The sequence below is a fragment of the Oncorhynchus masou genome, chromosome 31 (assembly GCF_036934945.1).
Source record: "Oncorhynchus masou masou isolate Uvic2021 chromosome 31, UVic_Omas_1.1, whole genome shotgun sequence".
NCBI lineage: Eukaryota > Metazoa > Chordata > Actinopteri > Salmoniformes > Salmonidae > Oncorhynchus > Oncorhynchus masou.
This window is the reverse complement of record NC_088242.1, coordinates 22,150,484-22,174,456: the sequence shown is the minus strand read 5'-3', so window position 1 is coordinate 22,174,456 and position 23,973 is coordinate 22,150,484. Positions and strand designations below refer to the sequence as shown.

The window sequence follows — 23,973 nt, the reverse complement described above, 5'->3', positions numbered from 1 at the left end:
TATACCTAATAGCACGTCACTTTTTATCCAAATTGCTCCTTACCATCCTGCATCTGTCCCGCAAGTCACACTCAGGGCTCGATGAGGAGGAATGGATAGCCCACCAAGTCAGTTGTGACAACTAGGGCTAACAGTTAATTCCTTAATATTATGTTTCCCAAGAAAGGGGTCAACGTGGGCTTTTTTTGGAATGATGTGTTTGACAATATGCCTAGAATATCACATTTCAGGATTGTAAGGGAAGTTACACTTTAATCTATTTGAGAGATTATTTTACCAACAGCCAAAAATAACCTCTATAAAATATTACATATGTATAATCAATCAGCCACTGTCACTGGACTGTCGGCTGCTGGTTTGATTTAGGTATGATGTGAAATGAGTGGAGGAAACCAAGGTGACATGTCAAACATTGAGTAGACCACTTCACATGCTTTATTCAGTATCCAAATAATTAAAAACATCTTGATTTATTATACATGTACAACATCAGTACAGATTCTCTTTTTTCAAAACCATGGAAGTGTGTCTGCTTCTCAGATTTTTTTTACTCTTTTCTTTTTTTAGAAACTCTATTTTTTCAACAAACAAAACACAAACGAAAGGATGGGGGGGTTGAGTGGTGCAGTGAAAGGGACAATCGGAAGGGTAAGGCACACATAAAGGGTTGACACTTAAACATCAGGTGGGGGCAGGGGAAATGAAATATAACTAAAAACAAAACCACTTGCTTAAATCTGCACCAGACACCATAGCATGAATTATATCCACAGTAAGTCATATTCCGGAACTGTTAATTAACCAACACTTGACAAAGAAAACAATTGAACTACATTGACAACAAGGAAGACATTGTGTTGATTTGTTAGCACCAAAGATCCAATGGTTGTTAGCTAATTATGACAGGAAAGGAATTCTCTATCAAATACCAATAACTGGAGCTCATGTGTTGATATTATAGCACCTTTGACAGTTGTTTTCTTTCTAATAATACTCCTGTAGCATAGAATCTGCCCTAGGGTTCATGAAACATTTTGGGTAACATGGACTTCTTCTCTGAGGTAGCCATTAAGGTATTTAAAGTGAAGGTGAACTTTCAGATGTTTTTTTTGTCATGAATTTAGAACAAGACACTCGATTTTTAAGATGTATTTAATACCAGAAAATGGTACATAGCATTTGATGGTTTCATTGTCCTTCCGCAGTGGTAAAAAAGTCACCTGTATCTCATTGTGTTTCTCCAGGGGAGATTTTACACTTTACGACTTAAAATAATTTTCTTGTGTCCAGTGGAAACAAAATATTATTTTTTTAAGTGTCCTTGCTTGTTGTAGGTTTCGGTTGAAGTAGCAGTCCCCTCAAACAAATTATTCAGAATCAAAAACACACAAACGACGTCTTCAGCAGAGTAGTTTCAAACTCGTGGAACTGTTTGGCAACCGAATGAGTTTGTAGGTAATACATAGAAAATAGAATTAGAGATGACGGCTAGAAAAAAAACAATTTCATGTCCACATTTCTTTTTTTTTATACGAAGCAGACGGGGCCAACTTCCACGCCAAACTCCTGATCAGGTGCACCAACGTCCATAGGAGCGATGTCAATGATGGGCAGGCGAGATGTTTTTGATGTCTTGTAGTCGATGACTGTCTTGCCCCATGTGCCAGTATGTGACTGTGGAATGGAGAGAGAGAGAGAGAGGAGGGAGCATGGGTCAGAATCAAAAACCAGTCTTGGTAAAAGGAGTTGATAACACACTAACCTCTACATAACCTCTCTTTTATTTAATCACTTCATCTATCTTTAGTTCCTTAATATGCATTTCACACTGTCTAATCTCAAAATTAAGCCAATGCACCACCACCTCATGTGATAGCAGATGAACAAAACAAAAAAGAGAGGCGAGATATAAAGACGACAGAGTAGAAGAGAGAAGAGGAGAGTAGAAGACCGTAGAAGACAGTTAAATACGAGAGTAAAGAGAGAAGAGAATAGCAGCGAGTGGAAGAGGGGACTTGAAAGATAACGGAAGAGAGTATAGGACAGTAAAAGTAGACAGTAGTAGGCGTCTCACCGTGCAGCCGTCCTCGCTGACGCTGTATGTGAAGCGGCTGTTGCCCTCGGCTCTGATCTCGATCTCGTTGGCTCCCTGGAGCAGCAGGGCCTTCTTCAGGTTGCCCGTGGCCTCGTCCATGTAGGCCACGCTGTTCTTGCAGTGGTACGTGACGTTCTGGGACGCCTCGTTGGACATCAGGCGCATGAAGGTCAGCTGGATGTTGACGTCCTCTGGGTTGGATCCCTCGCTACCATACTGGAACTGGAGAGGGAGAGAGGATGGGGGTTAGTATCATGAAGGTAGTGTTGTAGTGAAGGCAGGACACTAAACCTCAAGTCCAAGTCAAGTCCCATGTCCCTAGCGATCCAGGTTTGAGTGTAAGACCGAGTCATTTTGTCACCTGGTTACGCTGAATGGTCCATACCTGGAAGCCATTGTCCATAGACTCTGAGAACCAGACGTGCTTCTTCTCCCTGATGTTCTTGCTGGTGTACCAGTTCTTCATGGGGACGGTATCCTGGGATGGATAGACACAGGTCTCTCCGGTTTCCATGTTGCAGTAGACCTGGACAGCATCCAGAGGAGAGCCCTGGTTGGGGTCCACCCAGTACTGGCCTGTGGGTTAAAGAAAGAACAGAAGATAAGCTATCAAGGTGCTTAAGGTGAAAATAAAAGTTAAATAAAGTAAAGATATTCTTTGAGTTTTTTTTATGTAGGCTGCTAGCTCTTTGATGTTTTTGGCTGTGTTTTGAGTGTCTTATAATTTCAACCAACCAACCAATCAATCACTGATCACAGCATGCCTAGCCAGTGACCAGTGTCTGTCTGGAGGTGGGCTGGACTGAGCCTGGAACTTACCGCTCTTCCACTCGGGGTGGCACATCCTGATGTCACGGCACATGCGAGCAGGGTTCTTCTGGGATCCCTCGGGGCTGCGGATGTTCTCCACCTTCTGGCTGAGGCTCTTCAGGGTGGTGTCCACATCCATGTCACGGTCGTTCATCATGTCAGGCTCGTCAGCACGGTAGTGGTATCCTCCTCCTCCTCGCATGGGGTCAGGTCCCTTCTCCTGGTTGTAGATCGGTGCGACATGGAAGCCGCCGCCAGCGGGACCTGGAGGTCCGGGCAGACCAGGAGAACCAGGAGCACCCTGGGTAGGGAAGAAGAGGATAGAAAGGGATCAAAACTGGCCTCAAAGGCTGTGTGCTGTGTGTGCTTGTGGAGGAAAGGAAGAGGTCAGTGTGAGACTTACAGCTGCTCCCATCTCTCCGTTGCGACCACGGGGTCCGGGGGGTCCGATGGGTCCAGGCAGACCGTTCATGCCATCTTTGCCAGTGGAGCCAGAAGAACCATGGGGTCCCTGTAGGACAGAGACACAACAACAACTCCTTTAGAAGTCATATCCCTTGAAAAGGGAAAGGCACAACACTCGTTCACCATTATTTATTTAAACAACTATTAACAACTTGACATTTCAGCCTTCATCAATTGCCTTCATTTAGAGGTCCTAGTCCTTCCACTCCACCGGCAACATCACTTTAATAAAAGAATATATCGGAAATCCCTGCGTAATCTGATGTGTGTAAGCGTGTTGTTATGGTAAAGAACACAACATATGTATATTGTATTATCAGCCTTGATTCATGTTCTATTGGTGGGCTTGAAGTGTGTGTCACACTCACTCGGGGTCCAGAAGGTCCGTTAAGTCCAGCAGGCCCAGACTCGCCAGAGGAACCCTAGAACCAGACACATCACATTAATCACACATTAGATCAGCCATGGTAAAGCCTAGAGATCTTCAACCCAGAGACAATGTGCATGCTTCCTTAATGCCTCAAATCAGATAAAAACTACTTTTAAATGGCAGTACATAAGCATAAAGAGTAGCACCTTACTTTAACATATGATGCATTAGATTAGTCAGGAGTTGTATAATATAATAAGCCTGGTACACTCACAGGGGGTCCAGGAAGACCGGGCATGCCGTTTAAACCTCTGTGTCCCTTGTGGCCTCTCTCTCCACCCTCTCCAGCCTCTCCCTTGTCTCCACGAGCACCAGCAGGTCCCTGCAGAGATAGGCCAAGGGGTCAAACAGGTATTCAACAGTGCCAATAAATATCGGACAGCCTTACAATGCATTAGGTTAAGGTGTATGGATGCCAAAATGCTGACAGAAAACTTACAAGACCACCACGACCACCAGCAGGACCGTTAGGGCCAGCGGGACCAGCAGGACCCTGAGGGAGAGAGAGAGAGAGAGATAAAGAGAGAGAATCAAGGATAATGATAAGTGTATAAAGAATAACTGCATATAATAAAATATTTAAATAATACCTGAATGAATGGTGATTCACTAATCTGCTCATATACAGCACATTGATGTATCACAGGGTATGTATCCCAGGATGTGTCAGGGTAACATTGATGTATCACAGGGTATGTATCCCAGGGTATGTCAGGGTAACATTGATGTATCACAGGGTATGTATCCCAGGGTATGTCAGGGTAACATTGCGAGCTTGTCCAACAAATGTCCAAAATGAAAAAACAAATTCTAAGGCCTGAATGTTAATATAGTCGACCCCTAAATTGACAAGAAGAGGTACTTACAGACTCTCCGCGGCTACCAGTCTTGCCAGAAGCACCAGAGGGACCGGGGGCACCGGGAGGTCCGGGAGCACCAGGGGAACCAGCATTACCATTCTCACCACGGTCACCCTGCAATGAACACACACACACACACGCACACAGACAAACACACACGGACAAACACACACAGACAAAGAGCCATCAGGGTAATGTCACCAGTGATGGGGACAAGTGTTGGTGGATGAGGTGAGGTTCCTGTTGGTGGATGAGGTGAGTTTCCTGTTGGTGGATGAGGTGAGTTTCCTCTCTTACATTGTAAAGCTCTTTGAGCATCTTGAAAAGCTCTACTTAAAAATGCAGTAAGTGTATACATTATAAGCCAAGTAATCTGTTTATATGTATTATCCAGCAGCAATGTTGTTTATAACAGAGGTTCAGTGTAGCAGGTGGTTTGATAGTGGAAGCTTACCTTGGGGCCGGGGGGTCCATCGCGGCCAGAAACACCATCGTGACCAGTGGAACCCTCACGACCAGCTTCACCGGGAGCACCAGACAAGCCAGGGGGTCCCATGGGGCCAGGGGAGCCACGCTCACCGACGGGGCCTCCAGGTCCCTGCTTACCGGGCTCTCCCTGAGAGAGGACAAGGGACAAGTCAAGGGTTAAGTGTCAAGTGTGAAGGCTTTAGGAGTAGAGACAAAGCTAAGACAAAAGTGCTTTTTTTGTGTGTTAATACTTTTGATAAGAGGTTAAGAGTAATATGGTCAGTGTTTTGGGGGGGTTGTTGTTGATGGGAACACTCACAGCTGGTCCTGGTGTTCCTGCAGTACCGCTGGGTCCCCTTCCTCCGGGGCCACCCACAATACCACGCTGTCCAGCAATACCTCCGGGTCCGGGGGTTCCTGGGGCTCCCTGGAGAAAAAGATGACAGATTATTCACTGCAGCAGGGAGAAACAGAACAAGCCTTTATAAAGAGATGCATCAACATGGTTTAAACTTGACTACATACATATGTTACAAATAAAGTAGCATTACAGATTTGAATTTGTATTTTTTTCTGTTTTATAGTTGTTGTTTTTTAAGATTCCATCTGGTACATTACATAGTTTTTATTTTGTTTTGTAATGCTTGAAATATATAATAATTGTTGTTTTGGCCCAATATCCCTTCATTCCTTTAGTATTTGATGTGTTGTTCTGTTTACTACTTTGTTTATTGCTGCTGTTGTTGTTTCTATATGTTTACTTTACTTACCATTGGACCATCGTTACCCTTAGATCCAGAGGCTCCTGAGGGACCTGGAGGTCCGGCGGCTCCAGCCTCACCGGGGCGACCAGCATTACCAGTTTCACCACGTGCACCTCTCTGTCCCTCTTTACCAGAGGGGCCGGGGGGGCCTGCGGATCCGGGGGCTCCCTGAAAACATTTAGGAGATGAGGCGAGTTTGTTCAGAGCAACATTTTTTTAAAATAATAAAGTATGTGAGTTAAAGATGTTTAACTCAAGAAGCCAAACTTGATATGTTTCAGTGTGCATGAATGGGACTGTTTGGTAAATTGTTGAGAAGATGGAGGACCTTGGTTAGGTAAACTTACACTTCCACCAGGAGGACCGACTCTCCCACCAGGACCAGGCATACCAGAAGCACCCTACAGACACAAACACACACACATGAGATAACAGAATAGCTTTCACAAAAAAACACATACTTTACAACTATTTGTTTTGTATACATTTTTGTTCAGTTTAAAGCAATTAAAAGTGTTGCTTTGAGGAGAAGTTTGAGGTTCTTACAGGGGGTCCAGGTGCACCACGAGTTCCTTTAGTACCAGCATTACCAGCGGGCCCCTGAGGACACAAACAGCAGGGAGTTAGGCCATAAAGACAATAAATAGAACCTAGGATAATAAATATATGCACTGAACATTACTATATTATTTAGAACAGTGTTGTTGTATGTGTCGAACTGCTTTGCTTTATCTTGGCCATGTCGCAGTTGTAAATGAGAACAACTAGCCAACCTGGTTAGATAAAGGTGAAATGAAATCAAATAAAAACAAACACAGGACAAACTAACAGTCACATCACCTATTCAGTCCTCAGCTCTTTTTCAATCGGTCACTGTATTACAGTACGTTTCAGGATATATATGTTGTACACATGTGCCCTGTTAGCTAAAAGTAACTTGTCCTGTATATTTGCAAACTGCTCCTGAATTGGTTGATTCAGGAACAAACAGCAACATGAAAAATGTATTTTTCTATCTATCTTGGAAATTTGAATGCAAATGATAAGTATGCATCAGTTGGACACATTATAAAATGTTCTAGTTGGGGGGGAGGGTCTGGGGGGTCGGGAGTTAAAGCTGATTGGACAGCCTCAGACAGCCATACCTGAGGTCCGGGAGCACCAACAGGTCCACCGGGCCCGGGAGCACCAACCTCACCCTTGGGGCCGTTGTTACCGGTCTCTCCCTTGTTGCCAGGCTGACCATCAGCACCCTGAAGTGGGAAGAGAGAAGTGGAAAGGACTGGTCAGGACTGGTCATTACTGGGTTATGGGTTTCCACTGGAAACAGAACTGTGACCAGCTTCAGAGTGTTCTGGACTGGACCGGGCTGGGTGATGATGCTACTCACAGGGGGTCCAGCGAATCCAGCAGGTCCAGGGGCACCATGCTCACCACGCTCACCCTGGAGGATTATGGGTGGAAAACAGACAGGGTCAGAGGTTGGTAATGAAAAGCTTATACAGTGTGATAAAGAGAAATGGCGTGCCATCATTCGGCGTATTACACCACCGTCATAAGCAGGTGAAGATGTAGTATGTCATTGGAAGATACTCACAGGGGAACCGCGACCTCCAGTGGGGCCAGGGGGGCCACCGAGACCACCCTCACCCTAAACACAGAAAGCGAAAGAGAGGCAGAGTGGCGACCAGATTAGTCTCATATTTGTCTCAATTGAATACTTAATACTTTAAAAAATAATGTTATACATCAAGGCTGTAGCTACACTATCGTTTTTCAACAAATGATATTTCATCCAAACAGCATTTTGCTCTTACCTTCTCTCCATGAGCACCAGTGGGTCCAGGGGGTCCGATGGGTCCAGTCATACCACGCATGCCGTCTTTTCCAGGGCCACCGTCGGCTCCCTTGGGGCCACCATCACCTCGTTCTCCCTTGGCACCAGAGTTGCCGCCTGAGCCGCGCTCTCCGGGCATTCCCTGCAGACCTGGGGCTCCCATACCGCCAGGGGCACCAGCAGCACCACTCTCACCCTGAACAAATATGGTAGACAGAGACACATACATTAAAACTCCTTTCACATTATGGCCAAATAATATATCAACAAAAATGTTACATCCAGAAAAATATTTGTTGCGGTGCAAAAATAAATAAGAAAATGACTAATGATATGGTTGTATGGGGCCTAATGTAATTCTCAGTCCTCGGATCAACATAAGGACCAAGTGAATTATTTAATCAATGACGTCATCTGTATCTGTGCTCTCCAGTGTTCTCTTACCCGAGCTCCATCGTTACCGGGAGAACCATTGGCTCCACGGGGTCCAGCGGGGCCAGCAGATCCGATGCCACCACGCTCGCCTGGGAAACCTCTGTCACCCTGAGGACGAGAAGGGTGGGAAAGAGGGGTGGAGAGGAGAAGACGGGGGGAGAGGAGGAGAAGGTTGGAGGAGAGGAGAAGACGGGGGGAGAAGATGGGAGGAGATGAGAAGACGGGGGGAGAAGATGGGAGGAGAAGAGAAGACGGTGGGAGAGGAGGAGGAGAAGATGGGACGGGAGGGGAGGAGAAGACCGTGAACATCATGTTTAGTAATGGAACAGCTACTGAAGAGGGCAGCTTAGACAGATGGCAGCTTCTGGGGGTTCAGATCCTATTCAGAGCTGCAGTAAGGTACTGTACTTACTCTGGATCCACTGGGGCCAGGACCTCCAACCTCACCGGGCACACCCTGTGGAGCGACAGGGGAGAGAGGATCCGTCAATCAACCAATCAACCAATCAATCAATCAAATATATTTATAGCAACATTTGCCACATAATGACATTTATTGCTAGATAGCAGCTGATTAGACTTCAACAACTGCATTTGGGTAAAAAACTTGCTTTCCAGCAGTATATAAGATATACCTTTCCAATTTCAATTCAATATGTCATGGAATTACATCTACAACCTATCGGACCTCTGTGATGGAGGGTACTACTTACCTGCTCACCAGCCTTGCCAGGCTCACCAGTAGCTCCCTGAGTTCCAGGCAGACCCTATAGAGAAGATGGGAGAGGTGTGGTTGAGATTTCAGGTCAACATGTAAAATTTTTGGTTGAAAATGTGAATATGGAGACAAGTAATGATTGTGGAGGTTAGGTTTGTGATTGGTAACCTACTTGGAATCCATTAGGCCCGGCGGGGCCGCCCTCTCCTTTCTCTCCTTGAGAACCCTGGAACACAAGGTGGAAACTATATCAGCGTGCAGTTTAAGTATGGTGTCTGGATGGCACATGAATGAATTCATACAAAGGTGTCTCAATGTGTTAAGAGACAATCCAATATTGAAGGAGACAATGTACTGGAGATGTGTGTGGCTAAATGTACCATTCATTCTAAGAAAGATATTTGTGAATACGTACAGCAGGCCCTTGGGGTCCAGGAGCACCAGAGTCACCATCTTTACCAGGAGCACCCTAGACAGAAACAAGATGGCGACTGTTACAAACCGAAGAAAACACACAAATGGCCTATAGACAAAGGGCCCTATTCTGACTTGATATAAGTTGACTTAACATGGACTTCAGTCCAAAATGGGGCCCATATCACATAAAGGACACAGTATGAAGGATCGATCCTATCTGTTTCAGGTATAAGTATAGCTTTACTTACAAGACCACCAACAGCTCCAGCTTCACCTCTCTCACCGGGCTTGCCATTGTCACCCTATACGGAAGAGACAGACGACATTTACATTTTATACAGTGTGTCAGAAAACACACTGAACACACGACCCCTAACATTCATTTAGATTTGTTCAGTATATGAAATAGTATGGTGAAGATAATTAGTTAGTAACAACTATTGAGGAGGGAAATTAATGTTAATTTGTTTGTATGTTTCTTAGCTTGTTTGTTTACTCACACCAGGTCCTTTGGGTCCGGGGAATCCCATGACTCCAGGCTGACCTCTGGCTCCTGAGGAGCCTGGGGGTCCGGAGCGACCGTCGTTTCCAGTGATACCCTACAGTACATCAGGAGAAGAGAAGCATCACACAGGTTATGAAAGGGTTTGGTGCCTTCCAGATTGAACAAATGACATGACTACCACATGATCCACTGTCGTTGCATCACGACTAAGAGACGTGGAGGACAAAACGTGTCCTCTCGATAATGTCCTCTTGCCAATATAGTTTATTATATATCATAGTAATAATATAGTAATTAGGGATGCATTGAGTTTACAGTGAATAGGTCAGTAGTACTTACAGCAGGGCCAACTTTCCCATCGGGTCCGGGGCTACCAGGGCTACCAGTCATACCCTGCAGCAGGGCAGGGAGAGAAGAAAACACATTAGATGACATTCTACCTGAGAATACAGGTTACAATACTCAAAGACTACAAGTCTGAACACAATCTATGTGAATGATATATCATGTCCTAAACTGTGCATGGTCTTACAGCAAAGTTAAAGGTCACGTGGTGAATTGATGGTCGTCTTTTTTTCTTTCAATGAGAAAGAGAGAAATAGAGAGAGATGTGGACAGGTACCACTCACCTTGGATCCGGGCATGCCAGGCTCGCCAGGACGACCAGCCTCACCAGTGGCACCTTGGGCTCCCATTGGTCCATTGGCTCCACGCTCACCAGGGCCACCCTATCACATAGGAAGATCAATTGGTGATGTCTGCGCCATGTTTTGATAGGTAAGCATTACAGTAAGCAACAGGGCTCAGAGGTAAAATAGTGCTATATGAGGGTAACCATAAGGACACACACAGACAGCATATTTAAGGATCATGTGCTGAATAAAATGTGTTTCTAGGTTCAATACAATGTTCTGCTACGATGCTTACAGTACTCCTTCATGTCATGTATGACCAAACATGGCGCTTCATCTACACACCAGGTGTCATGTTTCTTAGACTATGGCTTTATAGTTGAGGGTTTATTAACTATTAAAATCAAATCAAAGTGTATTGGTCATATACACACTGTACACATATTATTATAGGATTATATCATTATTATTATTATTATTATATCTGACTATTGACTCACCTTGCCACCGGCAGCTCCATCAGAGCCGGGGAAACCACGCATACCAGGCATACCCTGTTGGAAGAAACAGGACCAAAATTACACATGGGACCATAGCACAGGCACACCATGTCACAAAGTCAGGGCTTGACTGACAAACACTGACCCCTGGGGAATTCAACGTATTCTACAGTATGCAGATGGTTGTGGGCCTAAGTAGTATAGACTGGTGGCTGAGGCTCTAAGTAGTATAGACTGGTGGCTGAGGCTCTAAGTAGTATAGACTGGTGGCTGAGGCTCTAAGTAGTATAGACTGGTGGCTGAGGCTCTAAGTAGTATAGACTGGTGGCTGAGCCTCTAAGTAGTATAGACTGGTGGCTGAGGCTCTAAGTAGTATAGACTGGTGGCTGAGGCTCTATGTAGTATAGACTGGTGGCTGAGGCTCTAAGTAGTATAGACTGGTGGCTGAGGCTCTAAGTAGTATAGACTGGTGGCTGAGGCTCTAAGTAGTATAGACTGGTGGCTGAGCCTCTAAGTAGTATAGACTGGTGGCTGAGGCTCTAAGTAGTATAGACTGGTGGCTGAGGCTCTATGTAGTATAGACTGGTGGCTGAGGCTCTAAGTAGTATAGACTGGTGGCTGAGGCTCTAAGTAGTATAGACTGGTGGCTGAGGCTCTAAGTAGTATAGACTGGTGGCTGAGCCTCTAAGTAGTATAGACTGGTGGCTGAGGCTCTAAGTAGTATAGACTGGTGGCTGAGGCTCTAAGTAGCATAGACTGGTGGATGAGGCTCTAAGTAGTATCGACTGGTGGCTGAGGCTCTAAGTAGTATAGACTGGTGGCTGAGGCTCTAAGTAGTATAGACTGGTGGCTGAGGCTCTAAGTAGTATAGACTGGTGGCTGAGGCTCTAAGTAGTATAGACTGGTGGATGAGGCTCTGATGGTTGGTTTATGGTTTTTCATATTCTAAAATAAATAAACATATTTACTGTAATCATATGGAGAAAACAAAACGCAAACACTTTAAAATGAATCTGTCTATGTAGAGACACATTTTTGATGAGGAGAGGCACTTCAGGGAAGGGTTATCTGACATAGGAGAAGGGGGCTGAGGAGTCAGAGGTGGGGAACGTACACGCTCTCCAGGGGGTCCAACACCACCAGCTCCACCGGGCTCACCACGGGCGCCTCTCTTTCCCTCCTCACCAGAGGGTCCAGGGGGTCCACCGGGACCAGCGGAACCCTGGTTGGAGAAAGAGGTGGAAAGGAGGGGTCAGGCATGAGACCAGACCCATAGTACAGTAAACCCAGTCTAACAACAGATTCAGAAGGAACAGGTTATACACCTGGGTTAGACACCTGGGTTAGACACCGATGGCCCAGACACAGATTGATCATAGTCCTGAACAAAAAGCTGCATTCATTGGGATTTTCCAGTGAAGATGCTTGTTGGTCCAGAACTGGGCTTGTTTAATCTGTGTCCCGGATACAGGCTCTAAATGTTTTCAGACACGGTAAGCTGATTGCTAAATACAGTGTGCAAGATTGTGTTTCCATAGGTGATATATTATAGAGTTCATTGCAAACTTACAGGCTCTCCCTTTACACCGGGCTCTCCCTTGGGGCCTTGGGCTCCGTGCTCACCCTGTGAGGGAAAACAAACAAACAAATCACATCAGGTAACACACCACTACTTCCTGGTCAATATTACACATCACAAAATGGAGTGAAGTGCTACAAAAGTTATACCCCATAGAGAGGCATTAAATTACTGTGTTCTATTGAATTTTGTGTTGTACCAATTTACAAAACAATACTCGCCATGACTGCTTGTTCAAAATAGCACAAGCACATCACAAAATAATGCAGCACAGCGAGGGTATACATTAAATGCTATTTGACCAATTTACAAAATAGTGATCGTAACAGTGGTACTCACATGGTTACCCTTGGGGCCGGGTCCACCACCAGATCCAGGGGGTCCAGCGGGGCCACGAGTTCCTGGGAAACCAGGAGCACCAGAGATACCAGCAGCACCCTTTGGGACAGACAAGAGGAGACAAACGTTAGTGTACCAGTACCAGTATGGACATACTATACTGTTAGTTGTTTTGCATAAAAGCATCTGCTAAATGGCATATATTATCATTTCTATATGAGGTATTACCCGCATTAATTTGAACATAATCTATCATAGATCATCTGAACAATCAGTTTTATGTATCCACATGGCTCATACTTACAGTGGAACCCTTGCCTCCTGCTTGGCCATCACCTCCAGGGGCACCCTGTTTGGTTAGAGGAGAAGAGAGGAAAAGAGAGGAAGAGAGAGGGGAAGGGGTTGGGGGGACATTATATTACAGTAAACTTCAGGGGTTAGATGGTGCACTATGAGGGAAACCATAAAAATATACACACATACATACATACATACATACATACATACATACATACATACATACATACATACATACATACATACATACATACATACATACATACATACATACATACATACATACATACATACATACATACATACATATATATACAGTATGTAAGATAAGGACATATAAGCATTAGCAACCAGGACAAATAATCATTATCAGGGCAAGCATATGTATGCACAACAGTACTCACAGAGGGTCCAGCAGCACCAGCGGGTCCGGGGTTACCGGGCTCTCCACGAGATCCTTGGGGTCCGTCTGAGCCACGTCCTCCTTGAGGACCAGTCTCTCCCTAATGGGGGCAGCAGAGAGGGAATTAGGAGGGCGTATGGATACTGGATATTTAGTCTTTGTGACTGATGTTACCGTTGTGTGTGTGTGTAGGGGGATTGTGTGTGTGTGTGTGGGTGTGTGGGCATAGGAATGTAGGAAGATAATTAATAATTTGTTGTTTTTATGTCATTCATATTCTGTATGACTTCATCTTCTCACTCCTCTCATTGTTTCCTCTCTGATAGAGCTCTGTACTGACGAGGTGTACATCTGCCATCTGGTGGCCACTGCCTATATCAGATCAGGTTCTCAATCTGGGTTCTAATTCTCTGCCCTTCTGCCCTAAGAGTGTACTTGTTCACTTTAAATCATGGATTTGAGAGGAAAAGACTAGTGTAAGAAATATGGGTGAAACTGCCTCTATCCAGTGCTTTCAAAATGCATGGTGAGGATTGTACAAGGGCACACTTTGGGAGAATTGGGATGCAACAAGAGGATTAGGGTTAGGGTTAGCAGGTTGGGGTTAGCGGGTTGGGGTTAGCGGATTGGGGTGCGGGGTATGACATACTTTAGCTCCAGCACCTCCGGGGAATCCAGGGGCACCAGATGGGCCAGTGGGTCCCTGAAAAGATCAAATGAACACTTGTTAAATTTGCATTGTCAGGACCAACACATGAGACTGAATGGTGTACCCTGAATTGCTTTGACAGGTTGACAGGTTAGTCACCAGTAATAAAGATACTTACATTAGATCCAGCAGGACCAGAGTTACCATCGTTACCACGAGCACCCTAGAGGAAGAAGCGGGGGAAATTATTATCAATTCTATTCATTTCTGGTTCTGATAAGAACAATTTATGAAAGCATATTGGCCAGGTGAACAAGTGTAAGCATACTGCACATTAAATAAAGGAGTCGATATTTAGGGGTATTGCAGCAATACATCAACATGACATCAAGTCTCAGACTTTTCTGTGTCATTGGAGATACTGTCTAAGGTTTTTATGCGATTCATGTTGTGATCAAACAATCTATCAATCAAATGAAAGGAGAGCAGTGCAGTGTGGTACTTACAGAAGAGCCAGCAGGTCCAGGGCGGCCTCTCTCACCAGGAAGACCACGTGCACCCTGGTGAGACGGGAGGGGTGAGGCAGAGGGAGTTCAGTAATGCTAGATAGTACAGTAATGACTAAACAATGTCAGCGGCTGGCTACTTTCACTGTGCCATAATGTTTTGTTTAAAAAACTGACATTATTTAGTCTTTGCTACTCCTGGAAAGCAGGTTGATATCTTTAAAGTTCCTGAGAGTAAATGGGCTCTAATGTGTTTATTGAGACGAGAGCTTTACTTAAATTAAATCAAAGTGTATTTGTCATATGAACGGGATACTCACCATAGCACCGGAGTTGCCACTGGATCCAGGGGAACCACCCTCTCCCTGTGGTCGGAGGGATAAAGAGAAAAATAGGAAGAAAACACCAGGGAACAGATGAGTTCTCCACAACAGGTAATGATAGACTCACATGGTGATAGATATCATTAGATAGACTTCTAACCTTAGGGCCAGCTGGGCCACTGTCTCCCTTGGCGCCATCCATACCGTTGAAACCCTGAGGAGTATATCAAAGAGCATTTGTTAGGTTAGGTGTTATTCTGTATGGTTAGAAGTGTAATGTAGGAAAGTTGTAGTGTCATGGCCATCATATCATTGTGGGAGTAGAGTGAAGTTGCCCTTAGTAGCATTCCTTGGGTTATTCATTTCCCCTACTAATGGTTAGGGAAAGGATTTGGGGAGGGAAAGCTGATCCTAGATCTGTACCTAGGATAAACTTCACCCTGGAGAATCCTCAAGTCCCTCCTCCTCCTTATACTACTCACTCTGTGTCCCTTGATGCCGGGGAGGCCAGGAGTTCCGGGGGTTCCACGACCACCCTGTAGGATAGGAGAAGAAGAAATGTTGTGGACTCGTCTTCATAAGAGACATAAAGGAAATAGTGTTGCCTTTTCAGTGTTGCAACTAACTATGTATTTTTATTGGTCTATTAGAATGGTTCTCATCAAACACACAAATCTGCCCTGTAGGTCCTTTACTGATTTGAACCAAGTCTGTTTTGACAGGAGCTACTGACCCTTGACCTATAGGGTTAAAGGGCTACTCACCTGAGGGCCAGCGGAGCCACGCTCACCGGGGCGACCAGACCTGCCAGGCTCACCCTGTAGAGTAGAGAGGAGGGATGGAGACAGAGGTTAATGGAGAGACACAGAGACAGAGAGGTCCTCTCACTGTGAATAATTCTGCCGCTAATACAAACAGTGATAATAATGTGGCATTTAAACTGTATACAAAATGGATGATACAATTACTATGATTATATATATTATTAAAATGTATGTAATGATAACATGTCAATACAATATACACCACAATATTTTCCCCAATGTAAGTTTCAAAGGGGGAAAACTAGACAAGTCTATGTTGAGTTCTGTGTTTACAAATGAACATGGCTTTCGAGCTACAGATCTAACAAATCGAATGAAATAGAATGAAAATTGAGATTGTGCAAAAAATATAACGTACATTATCTCCGTTCTTGCCAGGGGGGCCCATTGCACCACGTTCACCCATGGGACCCTACAAGGAACAAACAAAGATGAGTGGATGTGTGTGTGTGTCCTTTCAAAATTGATGATTTTGTGTGTCGATGTTGGTTCGCAAAGGCTGCTAGTGCATGAGTATAGTTACTATAACTGCTGTACATCACACATTTCAGGGCTCAGTGAAATATAAAGTAAAAACAATTGGATGAAGTGTGTGTGTCTGTGTGTGTGTTTGTGGGGGGGGGTATTTTTGGGGGGTATGGGGTGGCTGCTACTACAACTATTGGTCATGGTCAGGAAGTGGTGCTTTCATAATGTGTGTCAGTTGATATTTAAATCAACAGGAAGTTCTCATTTTTGGATACTCACAGAACCGCCAGGCTCACCGGGCTCGCCAGGGGGACCATGGTGACCGGGGGACCCTGGTGGAGGACAGGAACACAGATCCAACCATGTGACACAGGTTATATACACTACTGTTATTAGAAATGCGGCCCGGTTTTCCTGGCCTAAAAACATGCTCAATGAAGAATCTCCATTAAATTATCTTTTTAGTTCAGGATCAAGGTTAATCTGTCTGGAAAACCGGCCCTATAAGAAGTATTGTTATAAGATATATATTACTTAAGTCAAATATAAATATACTACACTGTGTACTGTATAAATGTATGTACAACAAATGTTATAACTGTAATGATTTTCACACCTATATATCACACCTGGTATAACAAAAAGAGATTCAAATAAATGTTTCGTTATTTGTCTTATAAAACATGTGATGAGTGAGGTTGTTGTTGTTGAAAATGAAAAGAAATAATGAAAGGATACTTACGGTGTTGCCTGGTGGGCCAGCAAGACCACGGGGCCCCATAGGGCCCTGATGGAAAACACAACAACCAATTAGTCAATTAATAAATGACACCATTGGTAGCAGTACATTAACTCCCTTGATTGAGATGAAGTGAATATATGAGGTATTGTAATCTAAAGCATAAAATACATAGCTGATCATTGTGAGCAATCACTACCAGAGGACTACTGCAAACCTGAAAGTGTTGTACTGTACTGCTTAGTGTAAACTACACTGCATAGGCAAATCGTCACCTAACCATGACAGGATCCATGATCTTCAAAACAGCAATACCATCTAGCTAGAGTTGATGTGTGCGCCCCCGCGAAACCGATTCTGTATACAGAAATGGAAAAGCGAGACTCTCACGAACACGTACATGTTGGTTGTTTTTGCTCCACGACACCCACAAGCTTCACGCCACTTCGGTACAGCTGATGTATCAACTTCTGTCTGTACCATCCGAACGGTTTGGCATATAGTTCAACTAGTAATTAAACTACATTTGTAGTAGCTTGGTGGTTGTTGAATTCAACTCAAATCTTGGTAGTGTTCAGACCTGCCTAATTCTCACTTGAAACATTTTTGTGTCTACTAGGCTAAATTACACATTCTATTAACATCTGACTCCAGAGTGATATGTTCTTGCAATTTGTAGTCTATGACATTTCAGATTTAGATATTATATTTTTTCAAAAAGTAGTTTGGATGTAGTGAACTACTTTTTCAAAGTAACTATAGAACTAAATATTTTATATGGGTATCTATAGTGTAGCGTAACTTCTTCCATTGTGAAGTAATTGGTAGCTTAAACTATATATCTTAAACACTGCTCTGAAGACTGCTTTTGTAGAGGCTTGGTATAGACCACATACATAATGGTTGTGCATTTCTGAATCCAGACAACAGAAATGTTGTCATCTAGTATGTGTTGCATACAGTTCACAATGGTGCTTGATACTGTCTGAAACCAGACCTCTTAGCTCAATTTAGCCTGCAAATGTGGCTCCACTTTGATCACTAAAACAGCACAGAGGAAGACAAGATGAGGACATTCATACCATCTGTCCCATTTGGGCCTGGCCACCACTGGATTTCTGGTCATAACCATGGTGCATCTGAGGAGAGAAGACCTGCAGGAAAGGAAATAAATCATCAATTGTTTTCTAATTTCTTTAAGTTGTGGATGTTTCTTAAGCATACAGCATAGAGGTGACAAAACGGCTGGTTACAACTGTTCATAACTGGTTACAACTGTTTATAAAATTGTCTGTAACTCAGTCATAGGTTGAGTCCCAGATGGCACCCTATTCTCTATATTGTGCACTACTTTTGACCAGCGCCCGACTGACCCTGGTCAAATGTAGTGCATTATATAGGGAATAGGGTTCCATTTGGGATGCAACCTTAGTCAGAGGGGGAAATAACAACTTGATACATGAAACAATGAATCATACAATGTGGCTAGTCACTACTATCATCACCATCAAGAAAGAGGAATAGTCTCCCTCTACTACCAACTGTCTCAACAATCATAACAGTTTATTGTGTGCCTCTGTATTCTGTCTCTTGTCTCCTCTCCTCCACAAACCAGATTTAGAGACTAGGGAGCTGTCCACACACCGCTGGTGCTGAAAGGGGCAGGGAGATACACTCACTCCTCTCTAACTTAGATATCTATTAATGTTTCCTCTCAGGCATACCAAAAACCATGGATATGGATAACTCTGGTACTAGACTGGTAGTGACTGGTAAATATCCACAGGAAATAGCCTTTGGATATGGTTTTGTCATGGCGGTAACTTACTCCGCCGCCAAGGCCAGGAGGTCCAGGGGGGCCTGGGGGGCCGGGCAGGCCAGGCTGGCCATCCACGCCATCGTTACCTGGAACACCCTCGGGACCCTGGAGAGATGGACAGACAGACAGACACATAGGTTCTTAGTAACAAAGACAGATAGATGGATAAGCATGCCATGAATAGCAGTTCTGGCTCTGCTGTTTTCCCCACAAAACAAAAATCTCAAATTATTGAATCTGGGGCTCCATGTGCTAGAAAGCTACATCTGGATTTTACCACCCACAGGAGCACTTGACCTGTGATGCAAAAGTCAAAGTTCCACCAAAGGTTGATAGGTCAATAGGTCAAATCCTTGAAAAATACATACCAGTCTCTAGAAACTAATGTCAATCATTACTTTGAAAGATTGGTATAAGTTAAGTAGTTAAAATGACATAGTATTAACTATACTGCAAAATAGCTTTTCTGTGCTGAGGTACTTAAATCTGTACTGAACAGAAACAGCAGATAAGTCAAAGCCTTTGCCTAAATCCCAGCTCTTCCCCTTCTGAAATACCCACCTGTGTTTACAATCTTTTACAATTCAAATCTCAACCTCAACCTTAAGCACCACTTCCACAAAGCCATGCTTCGTCCAAAGAATCAGTGACACTAATGCACCGTGATTCCCCCCCCCCCCTATGTCTTTTATGGAAAAACTGTACCCTTAGTAAATATATATATATATATATGTATATATATATATATATATGTATGTTTGTATGATTTCATTTTATTTCTGAAAATTAACCGTTAAAAACTTACATCATCACCCCTGGGGCCATCACCTCCCTGTGGTCCCTGTGGATGTACAACAAGAGGAAGAGAATCAGGTGTGCTGCAGAGCTTGTTTCACTGCGCAACACTTCAATGAGAGCGGTGTAAGCCTACTGGGCTATGGACTACGAGAGTCAGTACACATGTAGAGTAGGCCTTGCATAAATGAAGGCATTGAACCTTTGGTGGAGGATTACATGGTAGGCCTACAGCACAGTTGAAAGGTATCACAGTTTGAATAAATATGAACCATAATGAACATATGGGCTTATTTATGAGGCCTGTAAGAAGGCCAGAGTTCAATCATTATTCAATAATGTTAATACATTGATCATTTGATTTTTCACTGACATAATAACACAATAATACATGTGTTATAACACATATAAAACATGACAAAATAACATAATTAACACAATCAATACTAGTTGTAAAATGTGCATAAATACCTCTGGCTGAGGACGTTCTGGTAGCTGGGGATCTATGAAATCAATTAAGAGGAAGAGATCATATTACTATTATAAACTCATATCACCCATCAACTTGGTAGTATAAAACGTATCCTGTAAAACAATGATTCTCAATGTACAATAATACCGTGTTGACAATTAATGTATGGCTGGATCCCATATAGCAGGGTGTGAAGGCATTACAGGCCTAATGCTGATTAGGCCTATATACCTGCCTTGGGGCGGCAGGTAGCCTAGTGGTAAAAGCGTTGGGCCAGTAACTGAAAGATTGCCGGATTGAATCCCGGAGCAAAATCTGTCGTTCTGCCCCTGAACAAGGCAGTTAACCCACTGTTACCCCGTTAAGGCTGTCATTGTAAATAAGAATTTGTTCTTAACTGACTTGCCTAGTGAAGATGTGAGTGTAAAATGTATCTGCACATCCACATCTCCAGCATTGAACAGGGTTAATCCATTCATAAAGAAGGTGTGGGGGAAAGAAAAGCAATAGTAATATCCGATGTGATTTTTTTTGCTGCTTATCCTCAATGAGGTATCCACAGTCCATTCTAAGTAATGGCCAGCGTGTAAGGCTGTGTAAGGCCCGACCGGTTCCCTTTGTCCCCCACTGTCTATAACTGGAAACGTTGCAGCCTATTGGTGCCACTGGGGGCGCCAGAACGCTACCAAAAAGCACAGGTGTAAGTGGTCATCAAAGGTAGGCTACCCTCGCTCTCGGAGTCATCGGGGCAGATAGGACAGCATTCGCCGTCGGGGATGATAGGGTCGGCGCAGTCGGTTGTGTCCTCGCAAATCACTTCGTCGCACATAACGGTTCCGCTGTCGCAGACGCAGATCTGGCAGGGTTCTGGTTTCCATACATCCTTATCGTTGTACTGTTGGCCGTCCAACGAGCAGCTGCCGAATCCGCCTGCGAAGATGGAGAGTTTTGGAAACGTAAGGTAAGTCACATGGCAATTGAATAAACCTATCAGAAGTGAGCATTTCAAAAGCAAACGATTGCTGCAATAATACTGTCTGAATGTCTGATAAAATGGGATACATTATTTAAACAGAACAAACTGTTTAAGCATACTTATTCTAATGTGTAGGTTAGACCCAAATCTAGTTGAATATGAATGACACAATGCACGAAAAATTCTAAAATAGCAAACCAGTCATGGCTGTGAAACTCGAGTCCTGCCACAGGTAGTCATAATGTAGGATCCTAGGAGACCACTCCCAATGAATGACATAGGCGTAAGATTAGCAAGGCCTATACCTACCAACATCCCAGGCTCATGGCCCAACTAGAGAATATTTTTGATATATCGTAGATTTAGAGAATTTTTAAGAGAAAGTAGCCTACAGAGACAGGGTTCTCTCTTCATTGTTTTCCAAACTATAGACATAAATGATCTGAATGTCCTATTGTGTTGCACTGGTTGTTGCATTTGCAGTAGACCAGTATTGGCCAGAGGCCATGGGGATGTCTAATGGAGTTGTGACGTGGTTGGTGAAAATGCAAAACATAAAGAAGTTTCCAAATGACATGAAAATCTTCGTGGCATGCATAATGTGTAATGACATTTACCCAGGCCTATGTTTGAACTTTGAACTACAGGTGAAAGAATATGAAGTAGGCCTAGGCCTATAGCCAAAGTTAGACAGGCCTGTATATCCTACATGTATCCAAGCAAGGCACACTGGCGAGGGTTCGTGTGGTGATTTGGGCAGTCGGCCCAGGCTTGTTTTGTCATTCTGGTGATGAAGCCAACATTTCCAATATCTGCCACAGAGCTGCGCTCCAAGCCTGTACAATGACATTATAATCCACTGAGCCACACCCCCCCTAGCTATACCCACCCAATCTGATAAATTGATGTCTAGACAATTCCTGAAGACGTCATAGTACAACTATTTTCACTTAATTAGCCTCCCTGGTTTAAAGTTATTATAAATCAAGCAATGGAAAGTTCTTATTGCAGATGCCATGAAGTGTATTAAATAGGCTACACATTTCCATGTATACTAGTAGGCTAATGGAGAATATGGCTTTCCTATCGCCTAATCTTTCAGGGGTTTGTTTCAGTCCAGGCACAAGTCGTTGTTGCCATTGTACATAATATAATTCCTAGATTTTGGTGATAGGCCAATAATATTTTATTATTTTTCTGAAAAACATTTCCCTATTTCTTATTTGTATTTAACATAAGTAATATAATTGTTTCAAGTGGTTTGTAGATTTGTATTTTATTCCATTTAACATCATGTCATCATTGCGCATCCAAGCTTTTGCAACAGCTAGAATTTCCCTTGCCGGAGGACATGAAATAGCGCGTGAAAAACGAGCGCATGGGGTTCACTGAACATGTGTCTGCACGCCAGAGAAAACAGCAGCCATGGAAGCAAAAAAATATACAATCCTTGTTCAATGCATCGAGCTTCGGAGCTCCGAAAGCAATGATATAACCCCTTTGATGATATTTGCTGACAATATAACGTCAGGTGTCCCACAGGGTAGGTAAGCGTTATTTACATCATCCCAAACATAATAGAACGGTCCCTTTACGCGCTATCCATTGTTCTTGCGAGCGTCCCTGTGTCCCATAATCTCATATAAAGTGATACTTACTATCGTCCTCTCCTTGACCTCTTGCCAATAGCACTGCTGCGCTGAGCAGCAGCGCTAACCGAATATCCACAAAGCTGAACATGTCTAAATATTAGACATGTAGACTCTTTGAGGCAAGGGGAATCCTGTTTTAACTCCTCAGACTCCAACCATAAAAAGTAGGGTCCGGCACTTTGTTACTCCAATCCAGACCCTGACAGAACCTCCCTACTGCCTAAACAAATGAGTGAACTGGGTTTTTATATGCCAAACTTTTGGGGAGGTCCTGGGCGCAGAAGATAACTTGTACAAGTGAAAGGAGTCCCTCCTTCACAAGGGGGGAGGAGGGTGTCAAACAAGTTCACATTTTGGTTAAAACGTGGACATTCAAACACCGGTGAGGTTTTTTCCTTTTTCATCTTCAAACGGTTACCCGACCCCGTGGATGTTCTTTGCGCTGACCACTTTTGTTCAACTTGAGGCAAGGTGTGGAGAACACTCCATCGTTTTGATCAACACTTTGGAATATGTTTTCTCTTAGCCAAAACAGAAGGCTATATTCCCTGCTGTATATCTGCAGTGTTGGGGAAGTTGCTCTGCAAATATACTTTACCAAGCTAACAATTACTTTACAATGGAAGGAGTTCAGCTAAACTAAAGCTAACCTTAATGAATAAAATATAATTTACTTAACTAAAATTAGTTTGGGAAAGTAGTTCACTACATCTAAACTACTTTGTAATATATTATCATATCTACGTCTGAAATGTCATAGACTACCAAATTGCAAGAACATATCACTCTGGAGTCAGATGTTAACAGAATGTGCAATTTAGCCTAGTAGACACAAAAACTATGTTTCAAGTGAGAATTAGGCAGGTCTGATGTTGAAAATGAAAGGACATTATTGCCTTATTCAACCATATTTTATTTTGCAAAAAAAAGTAGTGTGTAGTTCCAGTTGTTAGCTACACTGCTACATATATAAAACATGAACTAACTACTGAAAACATTACCTAGATTTGAATTTAGTTCAACTACCACCAAGCTACTGCAAAATGTAGTTCAATTACTCGTTGAACTACATGTAGTTCACTACTCCCCAACACTGTATATCTGATAGATGCAATTAAGTGTTTTATTGTTTCAATTGTGTTGTAGCCTAAGGACTTTTTGTATGTGGCATAACAGCTGGTTTTGTGTTGTGAATC

The 23,973-nt window shown here is 43.5% G+C and overlaps 1 protein-coding gene across 1 annotated transcript; it reads right to left on the bottom strand.

Moving 5' to 3' along the window:
* Window positions 1–412: 412 nt before the first annotated feature.
* col1a1b (collagen, type I, alpha 1b) lies at window positions 413–23,016 on the bottom strand. Its single transcript, XM_064950372.1, has 49 exons — window positions 22,784–23,016; window positions 20,876–21,079; window positions 20,149–20,180; window positions 19,688–19,723; window positions 18,892–18,987; window positions 18,146–18,217; window positions 17,063–17,111; window positions 16,604–16,656; window positions 16,215–16,268; window positions 15,797–15,850; window positions 15,515–15,568; window positions 15,193–15,246; window positions 15,030–15,074; window positions 14,710–14,763; window positions 14,382–14,426; window positions 14,204–14,257; window positions 13,556–13,654; window positions 13,159–13,203; window positions 12,855–12,953; window positions 12,507–12,560; window positions 12,051–12,158; window positions 10,937–10,990; window positions 10,434–10,532; window positions 10,144–10,197; window positions 9,800–9,898; window positions 9,548–9,601; window positions 9,298–9,351; window positions 9,055–9,108; window positions 8,878–8,931; window positions 8,577–8,621; window positions 8,174–8,272; window positions 7,710–7,925; window positions 7,490–7,543; window positions 7,283–7,336; window positions 7,038–7,145; window positions 6,439–6,492; window positions 6,240–6,293; window positions 5,899–6,060; window positions 5,448–5,555; window positions 5,115–5,276; window positions 4,667–4,774; window positions 4,240–4,293; window positions 4,015–4,122; window positions 3,739–3,792; window positions 3,309–3,416; window positions 2,915–3,206; window positions 2,481–2,671; window positions 2,075–2,317; window positions 413–1,674 (listed from the first exon to the last, which is right to left on the bottom strand). Exons 1-49 carry the CDS (start codon window positions 22,863–22,865, stop codon window positions 1,528–1,530), a joined length of 4,386 nt encoding a protein of 1,461 aa, XP_064806444.1. The 5' UTR covers window positions 22,866–23,016; the 3' UTR covers window positions 413–1,527.
* Between the last annotated feature and the right edge of the window lie 957 nt (window positions 23,017–23,973).